The sequence below is a fragment of the Stegodyphus dumicola genome, chromosome 1, assembly GCF_044657685.1.
Source record: "Stegodyphus dumicola isolate Sdum_Otavi_A_Nest chromosome 1, ASM4465768v1".
NCBI classification, from domain to species: domain Eukaryota; kingdom Metazoa; phylum Arthropoda; class Arachnida; order Araneae; family Eresidae; genus Stegodyphus; species Stegodyphus dumicola.
The window spans coordinates 167,231,561-167,247,218 of NC_140768.1; the positions used below are offsets into that span (position 1 = coordinate 167,231,561).

Below are 15,658 nucleotides of genomic sequence, written 5' to 3' on the forward strand. Positions count from 1 at the left end.
TTAGAAAGTTCGCCGGAAGTGGGATATTTCTATCTTAGAAGATAGATATCGCGTGTTTTAGTAAAGTTAGCAAATCTAAATACAGGGTCGACAGTAGTAATATGTTTGAGGCCCTATTCTAAAAATTAAAAGTAGCGAAAAACACCCTACATCGCCTCCTTTTACTTACTTTTATACTTTTATCTAAGAATTATATATTGCATCCATAAAAAGTTCTCTAAATTAATGTTATTTGGATTTCCAAACCATTTTATGCTAAAATACATCTTCTCAGATGGTCACTTTTACTCACTGGGAGTCGATGCTTCTTGAAGATGCCGATTCACGAGTGAAAAATTATTTTATTGCTTTTCCGGTTTCCTCTTATCATTTACACAAAGGCTGAACCTTCGAGAGAAAACAGCCTATCTATTGGTGTTAATTCGTCAGTGAAGAGATACAGCACTGAATGGAGGAAAGTTCATTTTTTTTAAATTATTTTTTTATTTTTAGAAATCTTGAGTTTCCTTTTCCCTCAAAATTCAAGCAATACGAAATCTACTAGAAAAGATATACTCTCTAAGATATAATGCTGAATGATCTAAAATTCACTTAGCTTGAAAAATAGTTTTTCTAACACTTGCACAAAGTAAGATAATAATTTATTTACTAAAGAAATATTGATTATATTATCTCTTAATATAAATTTACTAGAAGTATCAAAAAAGAGGGAACCCATATGTAGGAATTTTAATTCCGAAAATTGTGTTTTAAAATAACTTGAACGTAAATTATGTAAAAAACGTTTTACGGGGTTGTTTCACCTATCAACATACTGTAATGGAAAAGCGATACCAGAAAAAGTAAATTTGAAAAAAAGGTCGGAGGACTAATAGGCGAAAGGCGGAATAATAGGTGACCACCTTATGCACCTTGGATTTTTTCGAAGCAAGAAATGTGAAAATTCAGCAGTGCTGTCATTATTCTTCTACCAACAAAGTCTTTCAAATTCTAATTGGAAGAACATCCATTTGTAGCAAGATAGGGAGAATGGCATAATTCCTTATTTTTTCCTTCTTATAGGGCGAAAGAGAAGAATCACGAGACTCTGTCGGCCTAATTCATGTGTTCACGAATTATCGTCTATCACGTTTCCATACATTCCGTTTTTCTGAGGAGAAAATACAAAAAATCCTCTATGCTCTCACACAGATGCCAACTGCAGACCTTCCGACTGCTAGTCCGATCTACTATCACTTACATCACAAGAGCCCTCAAAAAAGAATGAGATACTTTCTTATAATATATACAGATATACAAACTGATGATTCTAAAATTTTATTATCATAAGACTGGAAAAAATTCAGGATTTAATTTATTTTTATATATTTTAAAAGAAATTCAATTTTTCAGAAAGTTAAGATAAAATATTTATTAGAATGTCAAATTTAAGTATTTCAGTTATTTATATAATAAAGGATAAACTTTATATTTATAAAGAAGAATTGTTAATAATATCCCTCTGATTTTAGAAAGAAATTTATATAATAAAGGATAAATTTTATATTTATAAAGAAGAATTGTTAATAATATCCCTCTGATTTTAGAAAGAAATTTATTTCAAGTGATATGTTTAGCTTAAAAGTAACGGGAGCAAAACTATGCTAAAACAAAAGGCATCTCCTTTAAATTAATGATATCTATACTGCTGACAAATTGTTGCTTGACATGCCTACTACAATATTTACGCATAATTGATCCTTTCTAGACTAATACAGGCATAGCATATTTCTATGGAATGATTTGCTATAATTCCTAATTTAAGTTTCACATACTTTCATATTTAGGGAATTAATTACATAGCACTGAAGAGTACTCAATGTAACATAAAAGATATGCTATCTGATTTATGTTTAAAATGACTAAATTTAAATGTTATATGCTCACATGTATACATACTCCAGAAACCTGACACAATTCGAAATTTCTGATAAATCAAAATTACTGGAATATTTATTTCATCAGAAAGCAGTTTTTTAAATTTTGGTAAATTTCGTGCGATTTTGACATAAATTAGTCTGATCAACAAAAATGCAAAGCTCATGAGGCCTATTAGAACAAAAGTGATTAAGATCATTGAACCACAGTAGTTAAGCCTGGCTTTGAATACTGATGAACGAGCTAACTGTACGGATCTTTTCGTGATTTTCCCTCCATGTGGAACATTAATACAAGTAATTTACCCTTATAAAGTACTCCCCCAAAATATTCTTTTTTTTTAAAATAGAGAGTCCTCGTATGTTTTGAGCTAAATGAAAGAAACATAAACAAAATTTGGATGCATGAAATTCCCTGATGCATGAAACGAACGCGAACCAGTTTCCTATAAATCCTACCTGAAGGCATTTTATCTTTCAGGTTGAGAGGCTTTGTCTGCTTTGCCTTTATTCATTGAAATCGAACAACAGTAAACAACGTCCCCTAATAACGAAAAAAAACCCTAACATCGGAGAAGAAAAGAGGTGATAAACAGTTCTTAAGCGAAAGGCTCTTTGTAAGTGTAAAGGTCCTACCTGTGGCAGCCGAATACTGGTAGTTCAACCGGTATTCGATCCCAAGCGAAAATGTTGAGCGCATGTTTTGTTTTCATGGTTTTCCACCTGTGGAATGCGAATACGAGTCAGTTTTCCTACAAAAATCCTTCACGAAAGCATTCCTCACCTTATGCAAATAGCCCTCATCTACTCTGTCATATTCTAATAGCACAACCTTTTCTACTAGACCAAAGAATCTCTTTTTTTAATGTATGACTCCTAATGGTGTCAAAAACTGCAGCTTTCTTTTTTTTTTTTTTTTCCCTCCTCTTAAATGCAAAAAATACACATCGATCAATCGATGTTACTTTACATAAAATCTTCATGAATTCGTATTTTTTCCACTATTTATTTACGTGTTGGAGAGTTTTCATATCCGTGACCTGAAACTTGATGTGGACAATAAGCTTCTCTCTATTGTCCAAATGCAAATGCAAAGTGCAAAATGTTTCCATATTAACTTTCTCTGGAACGTTCAAAATTTAATATTTCGTGAATGTGATGGAAAGAAGTTTGTATGTAACATTAAACAAGCTGCATGTAACATTAAAACATACTCTCTAGTTTCTAAAAGTTACCTGTCACTAATTTTTCAAACAGAAATATCGTTTATAATGTACATTAAAGTTGTATATTAACTTACAGTAGCAGGGAAAGAAACTTGAAAATCATTTTATTCAAATGTGTTGACCATTTCATTCAAATTTATACAGCAACTGACACTGAAATATTTACATGATGGCATTAAAATTGCTTGCTAATTAAAAGTTGTTAATAATATAATATTTTTTAGATTAATTGTTAGTAATTGATTGCTAATTAAAAGTTGTTAATAATATAACATAAATTTTCATAGACAAATACCTCAGCAATCTTTGTGAAAGTTAAAATGCAGTTCTAATTTAGAACGTAAAAATTTAAAGGTAGTATTAATAAATTTGATATTTGTGAAATTTTTAACTATTATTCAACCTGAATGACAATATTGTGCATTTCTTTTGAAGCAATTAGACATGAATCAAAGACTGAATGATTTTAAGATGAAGCATTGTTATTAATAACCAATAAATAAAACAAAAATGCACATAATTTGACGTAATTGACATCCAACTTGGTAAAAAGTATTTCATTCTTATAAAAAAAATTTTGAGGATACAATACTAATCGTGAAAGAAATAGGATATGTTTATATTACTTGATAAATTAAATAGAACAATAGCAATAAGTATAATAATTTTAGCTGTAACAGAAATAAGTGCCTTTATTTTATTTCTGACCCAACTTAATAATACTTTACACAACCAATCAGTTCGCAGGAAACATTTTTAAATTTCCACAAAATTCTCTACAGAAATTAATTTCAAATATTTAATGGAACTATAATCGTATAATAGACTTCTGTATTCATAAATGTGGTTATAAGAAGCATAAAATGAAAATTAAATATTATTGTAGGGTTCCATAGAAACATTTATTGCTTTATATTGTAATATCTAGATTAATAGGAAATGCTATCTTGCTGAAACATTGTAGAAACTCTAATCCTTACTTTCTGCTTTATACAAACAACTCAGTCATAGAATGTCAGGGACACGGGGTAATGTTTTTACAGAACACAAGTTGAAGGCTTTATGGTTCATCCCTGCCCCAAATAACCCGAGGGGAAAATTAGGAGGATCTAAGCTTTGAATACACTTCAGTTTTACAACTCCCTCTTCTTGAATGCTTAACAGACGAAAAACGAATAGGGGAAAGAAATGTTTTTGCTGGAGGCAAAACCATTTTGAGACACCCTGAGTCTTGGAGGCAAGCTTGTTTTGAGGACAAAAGTAAAAACTTTTGTGAAACATTTTGGTCTGTTTTCACTGCCAAAGTGCCGGCAGTGGGTTAAGGGCTATCAGCAACCCCTATACTGACAATGTTAAATTGGCCATTTTCGATATACCTTTTCTCAAAATCTGCTGTAGGTGCACGCTTGAAATTTGTGTAATTAAAGTATACCTATTTGATTATACTGAAATGAGCTTTTGAAACAATTTGAATTTTAGAGTAATTTACAGAATATTTTGTTAGGCATAGTAAAATTTAGCACTTTTCTCACAAAAAACATTAAAAAAATTTATTTTTTTTTTAAGTTTTTCACAAAAAACTCATTTCAGTAAATATTAGGAAACCTAATAAATAAGCCATAAAAAATTTTGGATACCTGTGAGCAGTAGTTTCTGAGAAAAGGTACATTGAGTATAAAAAAATTACGTTTGGAGAAAAATGCATTTTTATGTAAAAATCCTCATTGATCAAAGAAGTCGATGACAAATTTAAATTATTTAATTATATTATTATTAATAATTAAATGAAAATTAGATTTTTTACAGTTCTAATTTTCATAGAGATTAAAGAATGATATTTTTAGAAAGATGAAAGTGTAGAGAATTTGAAAATGCAATAACCCGAAATCACGATTTTTCAAGATTTTGGGGTTCCAACACCCCTTAAGCCAATTTCATGAATGTTGTTAATTGTGAAAAATCTCTCGAATGAATTTCAAAACTTCAACTCTCCTCTTAAAATTTAAACCTGTGTGCAAAAGAAGACACAGTTCAATATAAGACAACTAAAATATAACCAAAAGGATTAATATTAGTTTAAATACAAAACAACTTCTGAAGTAGATTTTAAGCTTAAGAATATAGGATGTGGATCACTTGGAAAATGCTCTGTAACAATATTAATTAAGCATGAACTTTTCTGCACTACATTTCTGCACCTAACAATAATAAAAGCAAATGATTCAATGGCTGCATATAAGTTTAACATGATCATAAAAAGCCTCCTTATTTAAATTTAAATTCACCTTCAAGCGTTTCAAGCTTGAAAGATTTCATACAACTTTAATTGCTGGAAAAGAATTCCCCCCCCCTTACTTTTCTCTTATTTAACTTCAGTTATGGTAGAAACTATAAAATCATGCAACAATATTCAAAATAAAAGCTATTAGCCATAATGCATGGTCAATTTCCAAATAACCCCCCTGGGGGTGGATTAACCAAATCTTATGTTTGTTTATTGCAGAAAATTTAGAATCACAAGCCTTTAGAGTAAAACAAAACTGTCAATAGAAAATGCAATTTAAAAAAGGAAAGAAATGAAAAACACATATGCTAACAGCAGTAATAACAAATGATATCTCTATGCGAGCTTTGCCGCCTCTAAGAAAAAGTGATTGTGGTTCTCAAGATTTTTTGCTCCACCCAACCCTTTCAACCATTGCTAAATTATCACTTGTCCCCCTTCCTCTTTAAAAATCGAAAATTGCATACACATTTATTTAAATTTACATTATTTCTTAATGTGTTTTATAAATTAACAAGAAAACTACAAAAGATGTTTACAAATACGAAAACTTAATAAAACTAGTTTTTTATATACATAAATTAGATACTTAACAGTTAAATAAAAGGTTGATCACATTCTGGTTGAGAAATACTGGTATAGTGGTTAGCAACCCCAGCTGTTGTACCAATGGGCCCACATTCGAATCTTGTGAAGGCAAAGACTCTTGTAAGTGTATAGAGTCAATGTGGTATTGAAGTACTCAAAATATTGGTGACCTAAAAATCCTCTCAAGTGGTTTGGTGGCAGGGAAAGAGGGGTGGGAGACCCTCAGACCAAATCCCATGATGCTTTCCACCAAAATAGGCACAGCTGCATAGTTAGTTCAGTGAGACTATACACTATGTATGACCAATGGTGACATTGTGTTGCCCCCCCCCACTTGTACCTGAATCTGTAAATATTGTTCTTTAATGCCATTAATAAATTAAGTTTTTCATTTCTAATGATGTCGATCCTAACATCATTTACAATGTGTTCCTTTTGTTTTGAATTCTGATTTAATTTATGTAATCATATGAACTTATTCTTCACATTCAACTGCTTGTAGATGTATGTAAATTGTTAATACTTTTTCCATTAATATAAGTCTTTTTTTTTTTAATCTTTATTTTATAACTGAACTCAGATTAACCATGACTTTGAGTTAAATGTAGATGTAGTCTCCTATATTACCATGCTAATTGGGAGTTAATTATATTTTAATCAACAATCACTTTGTCAAAAAGGTTTAGCCCATTTTACAAAGAGATTGTAAATTAACTTTAAGTATCTCAAAGTTACCATGCCACAAGAAAAGTTTATACATATTTAAAAAAACTATTTTGACATTAGTAATATGTTTTTTCAATTACAAATAAATAATTAAAAAAGTCTATTTCATTGAATTCAACAAGTAATATTCAAAAGAATACTGAAAATAAAACAGCTTTTTTTTTTTTTTTTTTTTTTACAGCTTGCAAAGTAAACTTGCCCTTTTTCTATAAAAGTACAGATATAGTATTTAATATTACTCTACAATATTTCAACTTATTCAAATTAATTATTATTAATCATTTACAATTTTACTTAAAGCCTAATTTTTTGGGGTCTTTTCTATGAATACTTAATTTTAATATTTATGAAGGTTTAAAACAATTGTAGGCTATATAACTTAAAGTTTATTACATCGCAGATGATCATTAGTTACTTACTCTCTGTAACCTGCTAGATACCTGAAACACTGAATTTCAAAATCAAAGATAACACTAACTAAACACTATGAATCCTTCTCTAATATTGAAGAGGCTGACAGACACATCTTTAACCTCTTACAAATGTATAACTAAGCTTCTTTGCCTTAAATCAATCAATCAACAATTCTTTGAAAAGTAAACCTGAATTTAAACCAAAGAAATAATCTTACTGATATTCATAAAATCTGACAGAAACTCAAAATCTGTCAGTAGTCTGTCAGCCAAAAGTACTAGGGCATTCTTTTATCTTCACTATGTATCTTCATTAACTGAAGAGATATTGGATTTGATATGCCTTTATTGCTATGACAAAATACAATTAAAAGTTATGGGTATTTTTGTCTTATAAAGTAAAACATTTACATAATTTCATACTAAAACAGGATATTAAAAACATTTTTTTTTCCTTACCATATGAGAGCTTGAACCATATCACATGTAATATTAGGAGAACTTGCCATAACAATTATTGGCTAAAAAAAAGTACTATTATTTGTTTTTATACATTTGAAAAAAAAATTGAAGAATTAAAAGGTAAACATGATTAGAATTAAGTTAAAAATAAAAGAAATCACATATGGAAACCATGTTTAAACACAGGAAGGGACATTAGGAGGTTTTACAGAGAGGTCATCTGTAAACATGTTTAAACATTGTTTAAGTGTGTCACCTTAGAACATTTTGTTTTGTTTTTAACTTTAAACCAGGGAAGGGGGGCTGATTTGGATACCACATGACTTAATAGTACAGCTAATTAAATTATATACATTTTTGGCTGCACTTCATTTAAATTTATTTCCTCAAATTATTCTAGCTTAATTAACTGATCTCTTAAGGCAAGTTGAAAATGACATCAAAAACTGCAAATTTTGAAATTAAACACCCTGGTTTTGGACACTGGGGAATCAAACTTCTAATTTTAATTTTCATAACAAGTATAAAACTTTCCCAAATAAAATTGAATTATAGGAACTAAGAGACCACATTAAATGTTACATTTTGTTATTTCTACCGAAAAAAATAATAAATAAATAAATAAATTTAAATTTAGCATTGCCAAAATATGAATATTTTCATCATTTAAAATATTTCTGTAACTGAATGTATATGACTATGACCAGCAACTGTAAAAATAAAGGCCAAGCAGATGAGTGAAAAAAAAAGCTCTTACTCAGCTTAGAATCATCTGATTACAAAATTTAATATTTTTCTTAATTATAAATAATATGTTACTGTAGAGAAAAAATGTTAATTTTTTTCACAAGTCTTTGATATGACTTCCTTTAGTCACCCGTATACAGAGAGAGCCTGACCAAGGGAGGAGCATACGGGGCGATTGCCCCGGGTCCCCATATCAGAGGGAACTCCCAAATTGAATAGAAAGTTTATTATTATAAAAATTTAAATGCCTCCATTTTGATTCTGCATTACTGAAGTAGTGAAGCAGAGGGGGGCCCCAGAGAAGTCTTTGCCCTGGGCCCCAATTAGGCTAAGTCGGGCCCTGCCTGTATAATATCAATGTGATACCCATTTCTTGCCAAACACACTGTAGTGTTTCACTATTATTATAAAGCATTATAAATGCGTTGTTTAAGTTTGAGCAAACTTGTAGGCAAAGGTGGTATGAATGCAAAATCTTTGACATATTCCCAAAGGAAGAAATCATATGGGGTTAAGTCAGATAAACTAGGAGGGTAGCTGTGTAGGACCAAATCATCAGTTGCACTGTGACCAATCCAATGGTGTAGTAGTTCTCTGTTTATCAATTTATGAAACTCCAAATGCCAGTGCCACGGCATACCATCTTGTTGAAAAATGAAATTTTGCCTATCTTCCTTCAACTGAGGGGAAAGCCTCATTTCTAACATACTGAGGTAGATAATACTATTTAATTGATTTTGGGGCAAAAAAGAAAAGTTCATAAACCTTTGATGAAGATACTGCACAAAAGACAACTTTTAGAAGTCCCTTACACGTTTAGTGTAGGCACAGTGATTTTCAAATTTCTAATTATGGCTGTTTACTTTGCCACTTAAATGAAAGGTAGATTCATCCCTAAATAAGAGTTAATTGGAAACATGTTCGTCTTGCATAGCTTCATCCATGAAAAGGCAACTCATCTAGGCTGCAATGCATTCATTCTTTGAAATTTTTAAGACTTAAAATGCAATTTCTTTCTTTTTCTCAAAACAATCCAAATGATAGAATGAGGTATCAAAAATCCATGACTACTACAAACATCCGATTTCTTCGGATTGTGTAAAAAATTCTTTCACACTCTTTCAACATTCTCTGCTGAAACACATGGCTTGCCCTGGATTTTTGCCTTGTATAGCCATCCGGTTTCCTGGAATTGGTTGCACTACCTTCTGATACTCTTGAGATGTTAGTGCTTTATTTTTAAGGCACTTTCTCCTAAATTCAAACTGAACAGTAATTACTGACAGACTTCTTGCAAAGGAGAGCATACAAAAACTGCTCAGATGCTATTTCCACTTCTTTCCAAAATCTCAAAACAGTTTAAAGACAACAGTGTTACCACCTATTGTGAAAAGACAACATTACAAACTAAAAAATTAACATTTTTGCTTTACAATGACATATTAATTATGACTTTTTGTTTGCAATTATGGAAAATATTAAATTTTGTAATTAGACAATTCTTTCCAGATAACCCTGTGTGTGTATTTATATATATAGAGAGAGAGAGCTAGAAGGATTCTTATGTTTGGTACTGCCGATTTAAATAAAAAAAAGGGGAGGTGCCCAATTAGATGTTACAGCAGTCCCGTTTACAAAATTTCAACATTCTATGTCTAAACATTTTTGAGTTATGCAAGATAAGTACAAATAGACAAATATCAGTGAAAAATCCATTTCACAACTGTTAAAAAAAAAAAAAAAAAAAAAAAAAAAAAAAAAAAGCCCTGTTCCATCTATGCATAATGGACATCACAGAAAAAAATTGCCCCAATGAATTTGAGATGGGTAAAGAGTAAAATGGATATTTCTGCTGAAATATGAATCTCGATTTTTTTTTTTTTTTTTTTTTTTTTTTTTTTGCAATTAAAAAAAAAAAAAAAAGAGCTTGCATATATTTTCTTAAAGTAATGGGAGTATACACAAGCACCTTCCCCCCTCCAGTCTTGCTCTGCAGAAAAGTAAATTAAATAAAACTTACTTGCAAATTAATACAGCTTAATTTCTTTGCTATTCAGAAAAACAATCAGAAATGTGATAAAAATTAATCTTTTATTTTGTAAGACAAATGATCAATAACACTCCTGATCTCATACACTGTGTATCAATTGCTCATTCCTTCAGGAAAAATTTTAAATTTTACTTTAATTTTGTATTCATTTATACTTGCCATCACACACCCCCAAAATAAAACTATTAAATAAAGTATAAATTTCATTAAGCTGAAATTAATCGTGTTCCATGATTTAAATATAACTTCTGGAAGCCATTGGAAATATTTATTGTTAACAACTAGATATATTCAGCCATTGGAAATTTTTATTGTTAACAATTTTGATTTATATTTCATGAGACAAAAATTGAAATGTGATATGAACCACTTTCAGATTATAAGAACTTAAGCAAATACACAGTACACAAATGGTGAACAAACACATTTTGATTACTGTTTATTAGCTGCATTTTTATGGCTAAATTATATTTTATTATTGAATTATTACTATTTATTATTGAATTAATTTTATTATAGAAAACATGCAGAAAAGACATACTAATTATCATAAAAATGAATTTCAAGAACTGAATTCAAAAGGTGGCAGTCAAAGAATAATTTTATGACAGCTTTAAAAATATTAGGTGAAAATCTGAAATATATATTAATGTTATCAAGGAAAAGATTACCCTAAATACTTACTACATCCCCAGTGAAATTTTGCAAAAATGTATTCACAGGGTTACTCAGTATGTCACCCAAATAGTTATGTGGTAGTCCATGATGTTGCCAAAAATATTTATGTGGCAGTCTATGCATGTGCATAACACACATCTGTTTAAGTATATATGGATATGCACTTTACAAATTTAATCATTATTCTTCTGATTAGTGCTTTTTTCCATTGACTATATTTGTTTTTCTCATAATGAACTGTAACGGGACTGGGGAATTTGCAAGCTGATGAAAACTTAAGAATTGCACATTGCTACAAAAATATGGTGTTTTGTTCAAATAATACAGAAATTCATATTCTATGAAGTTGTATTTCTTAATCAACCAAATTTTATAGAAATGCAATGTGAAAATTACAAGTGTTAGAATGCATGGCAGAAATTGATTTAGAAATAGCCATATCTCATTTACAATAGCTATTTGCTTTGTTTATTGCTAGCAATGTGTGATGCTGAGGTTATATGCCATACCGAATTTGTGCAAATTTCTGTTCCCCTCCCCTCCTTTTTTTTAGCAAAAACAGATTGCTGTAATTGATTTAGAAATAGCCATATCTCATTTACAATAGCTATTTGCTTTGTTTATTGCTAGCAATGTGTGATGCTGAGGTTATATGCCATACCGAATTTGTGCAAATTTCTGTTCCCCTCCCCTCCTTTTTTTAGCAAAAACAGATTGCTGTAATTGATTTAGAAATAGCCATATCTCATTTACAATAGCTATTTGCTTTGTTTATTGCTAGCAATGTGTGATGCTGAGGTTATATGCCATACCGAATTTGTGCAAATTTCTGTTCCCCTCCCCTCCGTTTTTTAGCAAAAACAGATTGCTGTAATTGATTTAGAAATAGCCATATCTCATTTACAATAGCTATTCGCTTTGTTTATTGCTAGCAATGTGTGATGCTGAGGTTATATGCCATACCGAATTTGTGCAAATTTCTGTTCCCCTCCCCTCCTTTTTTTTAGCAAAAACAGATTGCTGTATCTATGAGAAGAATAACAGCACAAAAAAGTTAAAGAAAGATTTCTCAGAAAAGGTAAGGATTTTATTACCAATGTACCTTTTAATTTTAATAACTGATTGCTCTTTTATAGAATTCTTAGAGCACTGCCATTTTCGCACATTAACTTTGTGAAAAATTAGTTGCTAATGAGTTCAAAACTTTTCTGTAAGGGTGCAGAAAATCAAAAAACTCCCAAATTTATTTACGGATATTCAGTAGGATCATACTTAATATGAATGGATACAAATTTAGCTGTAAACATGAAAATTTTCTGAATGAAATTAAACCATATATGCAGTCATAATAATCCTTGCTTTTTAATTTTTGTTTTATGTTCATTATGCCTGATTCACATGTTAGAAAATTTTTTAAATGGATCACTTGCTGCTGGACCTTTTTACTCAAAAATATAGCAATCATTTTATGAAATTTTAGGCTACACAGAATTACATTTATTCAAGTTCAATCTAAAATTTAAAAAAAAAAAAAAAAAAAAAAAAAAAAAAGAGGAAGGGAAGAGAGCAAGTTTGGGGGATTACAGCATTATTAGCTGCTGACTGTTGGCAATACTATTTGCACTTCATACAGTCAAAAGTCGTTAATCCGGACTCGTCGGGACTTCGGCAATTCCGGATTATCAATTTTTCCGGGTTATAGATCATCAGTTTAAATCTCATAAGAAGGCATGCAGAAATTCTAAAATTAAAAATATGAAACCGTAATTTATGAAATAAAGAACAATTATAATCTAAAGGGTATCAAAATTTACAAAAAAAAAAAAAAAAAAAAAAAAAAAAAAAAACTTAATATTTATTTGTTTGCATAAACATTTCTTTCAATGTAAGTTGTTTCATTTTATGTGATAATACTTTCTCTTTAATTCAATAAACAGACATAATTTCTTGTTCAGTTACAAAGTTCCGCTGTTCAAGTCCCGTTAATTACTGTGCCGAGAATACCGACTAACTTGTCAATCGAAATTTTTTCGTTTTCACTAACTTCTCTGTCACATTCTTCATGCCTTTGATCATTTTTTGCAGCAATTCAAATTTTGTTTGATGGACATCGAAACATACTTTCGTTTTGTACGATCCTTTGGGAGCTCCAGAATCGGAAACTCTATTTGACATAATCGAAAGTTCAAGTTTACTTTTATAAAATTGCTCTTACAGTCTGCAAAAAATAATAAGCCGGATCCAATTCGAAGATTAAGGAACAACGCAATCATCAACATTAACTGAAATTGATAATTAGATAATTTTAGCTTATACCGTCCGTTATACATAAAACGTGCTTGCGCGCACGCATATGCTCAGTCGTAAAAGGTCTTAAGCGCACACGTAAACGCCTATGCGCATGTGTCAATGCGGCGCATGCGCAGAAAGTTTTTAGCTTTGAGGTCCGGATTATGGGTGTCCGAATTAACGACTTTTGACTGTATAAGCAATATAATGCCTTAAAAATCTAGATGTATATAAGAAAATAAAAAAAATACTGCAAAATAAATTGACAATTCATTCAAAAATTAATCAGCGGAGTGTAGATGCATTTATAAACCAAATAAAAAACCACTTTCACTTACTTCAGCAGTTATAACAAGTTCCCATAGCAACTGAACATGAGATAAAACAGGGAGAAAGCTCCTATGGAATAAAATTATTAATTATATACTATAATTGTGTCTACTAAAATATAAAACAGTGTTTCTTAAGCTGTGGGTTGCAACCCAAATGGGATCGCAAAGCAAAATGTTGGAATAATGAACATTTAATTCAGATCTATAAGTGTAAAGAAAAGTTGGTTGCAATACCTTCATAATCATTTTGTTTCATTTTCTGTACACAGCAAAAACTGTACAGACTGTTTCTGTAATTTTGTTTCATTTTCTGTACAGCGCAAAAACTGCAATACTGGCCAAGCTAAGCTATAAATCATACTTGCATATTGAAATATACCATTATGTGCATTATAAATAAAAGCAGTATTGCATTTTAAATTCAGCATATAAATTATTTCAGAATCAATATATGCCATGAAAACAGAGTACATAACAATCTGTGTCACATAGGCATGCTGAGAATAAGGTCAGAGCTGCTGGGGCTAGTGTAATCATTATGGATTTTCTGTACAGTCTGTTGTTTCCTTTTCACCATGGTAAGTGCATCCATCATAAGAACAACAGCATGTTGCATTTTACTGTTTTACTTGACTAAAGTTGACATTTATTTGAATAAATTATTAGCAGATGTTTTATTTAAACTTTAGTAGTATTACTTTTCTTTACTTATCAAATATTACTCATGGATCATTTATTCACTGAGTAACAAAAGTAATGATGTAGACAGCATGATAAAGCTATGCAAGTGTAATAAACCAAACTACCTGCTGAAAGCATATTTACTGAGAATAAATTAAAGAAACCAATAAAAGAATGAATTGTGTTTTAATCAAATTTGGATGGGGTGACCTCTATGACTGCAGCCACAATCATTCTCTTATTAAATATGTTTTGTGAAATTGCTGCACTTCCAATAGACATCTAACTACACTGGTTATCATTAATTAAGGGAAATATCATGAAAATGATGATTACTCAAAAAGTTACACATGAAATTTAATAAAACTGGCCCACAGTATACAAAAAAATAGGAAGGTACAAAATAAAATGAAAAGAAATTACCAGATGATTATGGTGTTATGGAAATTAGTATATGTATAAAATGAACAAATCGGATGTGTCAGTTTGGTATAGGAAAATTACCTTCAATATGGAGCACAATATCCCATAGAAACAAATTTACAGCATATACAAAGATGTGTGATGTTGTCATGTCAATTGTGCAGTCTATCAGTTCTTTAGGAAGCGAGATCCATTGTTCTTGCAAAGCAATTGCAAGCATAGCAAGGGTCTGAAGAGGAGGACTGAAAGCAGCTACATGTCTTCCTAAAACATCCCAAAATCCCAAATATGCTCAATAGGATTCAGGTCCAGTGATTGAGGTGGCCAGTCCATGCGCTCACTAGTTTATTGCTGAAGATAATCATCCACGATGTCTAGAGTTGTCATCCTGTAGCAGGAAATCATCACATATTGCCCTCGCATAAGGGCACACAAAACCATCAAGGATGTAATCTCTATAGGCCTCTGCATTCACGTGGTGCTATGTGGAAAGACATGGAGGTCTGTGCGTCCACCTAAAGAGATACCACTTCAAACACAGACACTGTCTCCTCCATATGCATCTCTTTCATGGATGTTTGATAGATGATAACAGGTTCCAGGTTCTCTCTAAATCAAATAATACCTACTATCACTTGAGCAACAACAACAAAAAGAAACATGAAAACAATACCTTTAGTGCGAGTAGTAATCACCACCCAAATCTATGATTTTCTGTGAACATTTTGGTAGATTGGTAATGCTTTGGCCAGAAACTTAGTGGCCGTGAGTCCAAAAACAGATCAACCTCATTTCAGACATCCTGTGTAGAATGGAAGATAGCACCAGCAAGATGTACCTGCA

At 30.8% G+C, this 15,658-nt stretch overlaps 1 protein-coding gene across 2 annotated transcripts in view; it reads right to left on the reverse strand.

The window, feature by feature from the left end:
• Window positions 1-15,658, reverse strand: part of LOC118201109 (protein DENND6B) — a 180,323-nt gene that overhangs the window by 92,721 nt on the left and 71,944 nt on the right. For both annotated transcript variants that reach the window (XM_085822994.1, XM_085822997.1), the window contains exons 9-10: window positions 13,718-13,778; window positions 7,613-7,674 (exon numbers count right to left, since the gene is read on the reverse strand). In XM_085822994.1, coding sequence (XP_085679120.1) covers window positions 7,613-7,674; window positions 13,718-13,778 — 123 coding nt within the window. The remainder of the gene's footprint in view (window positions 1-7,612; window positions 7,675-13,717; window positions 13,779-15,658) is intronic.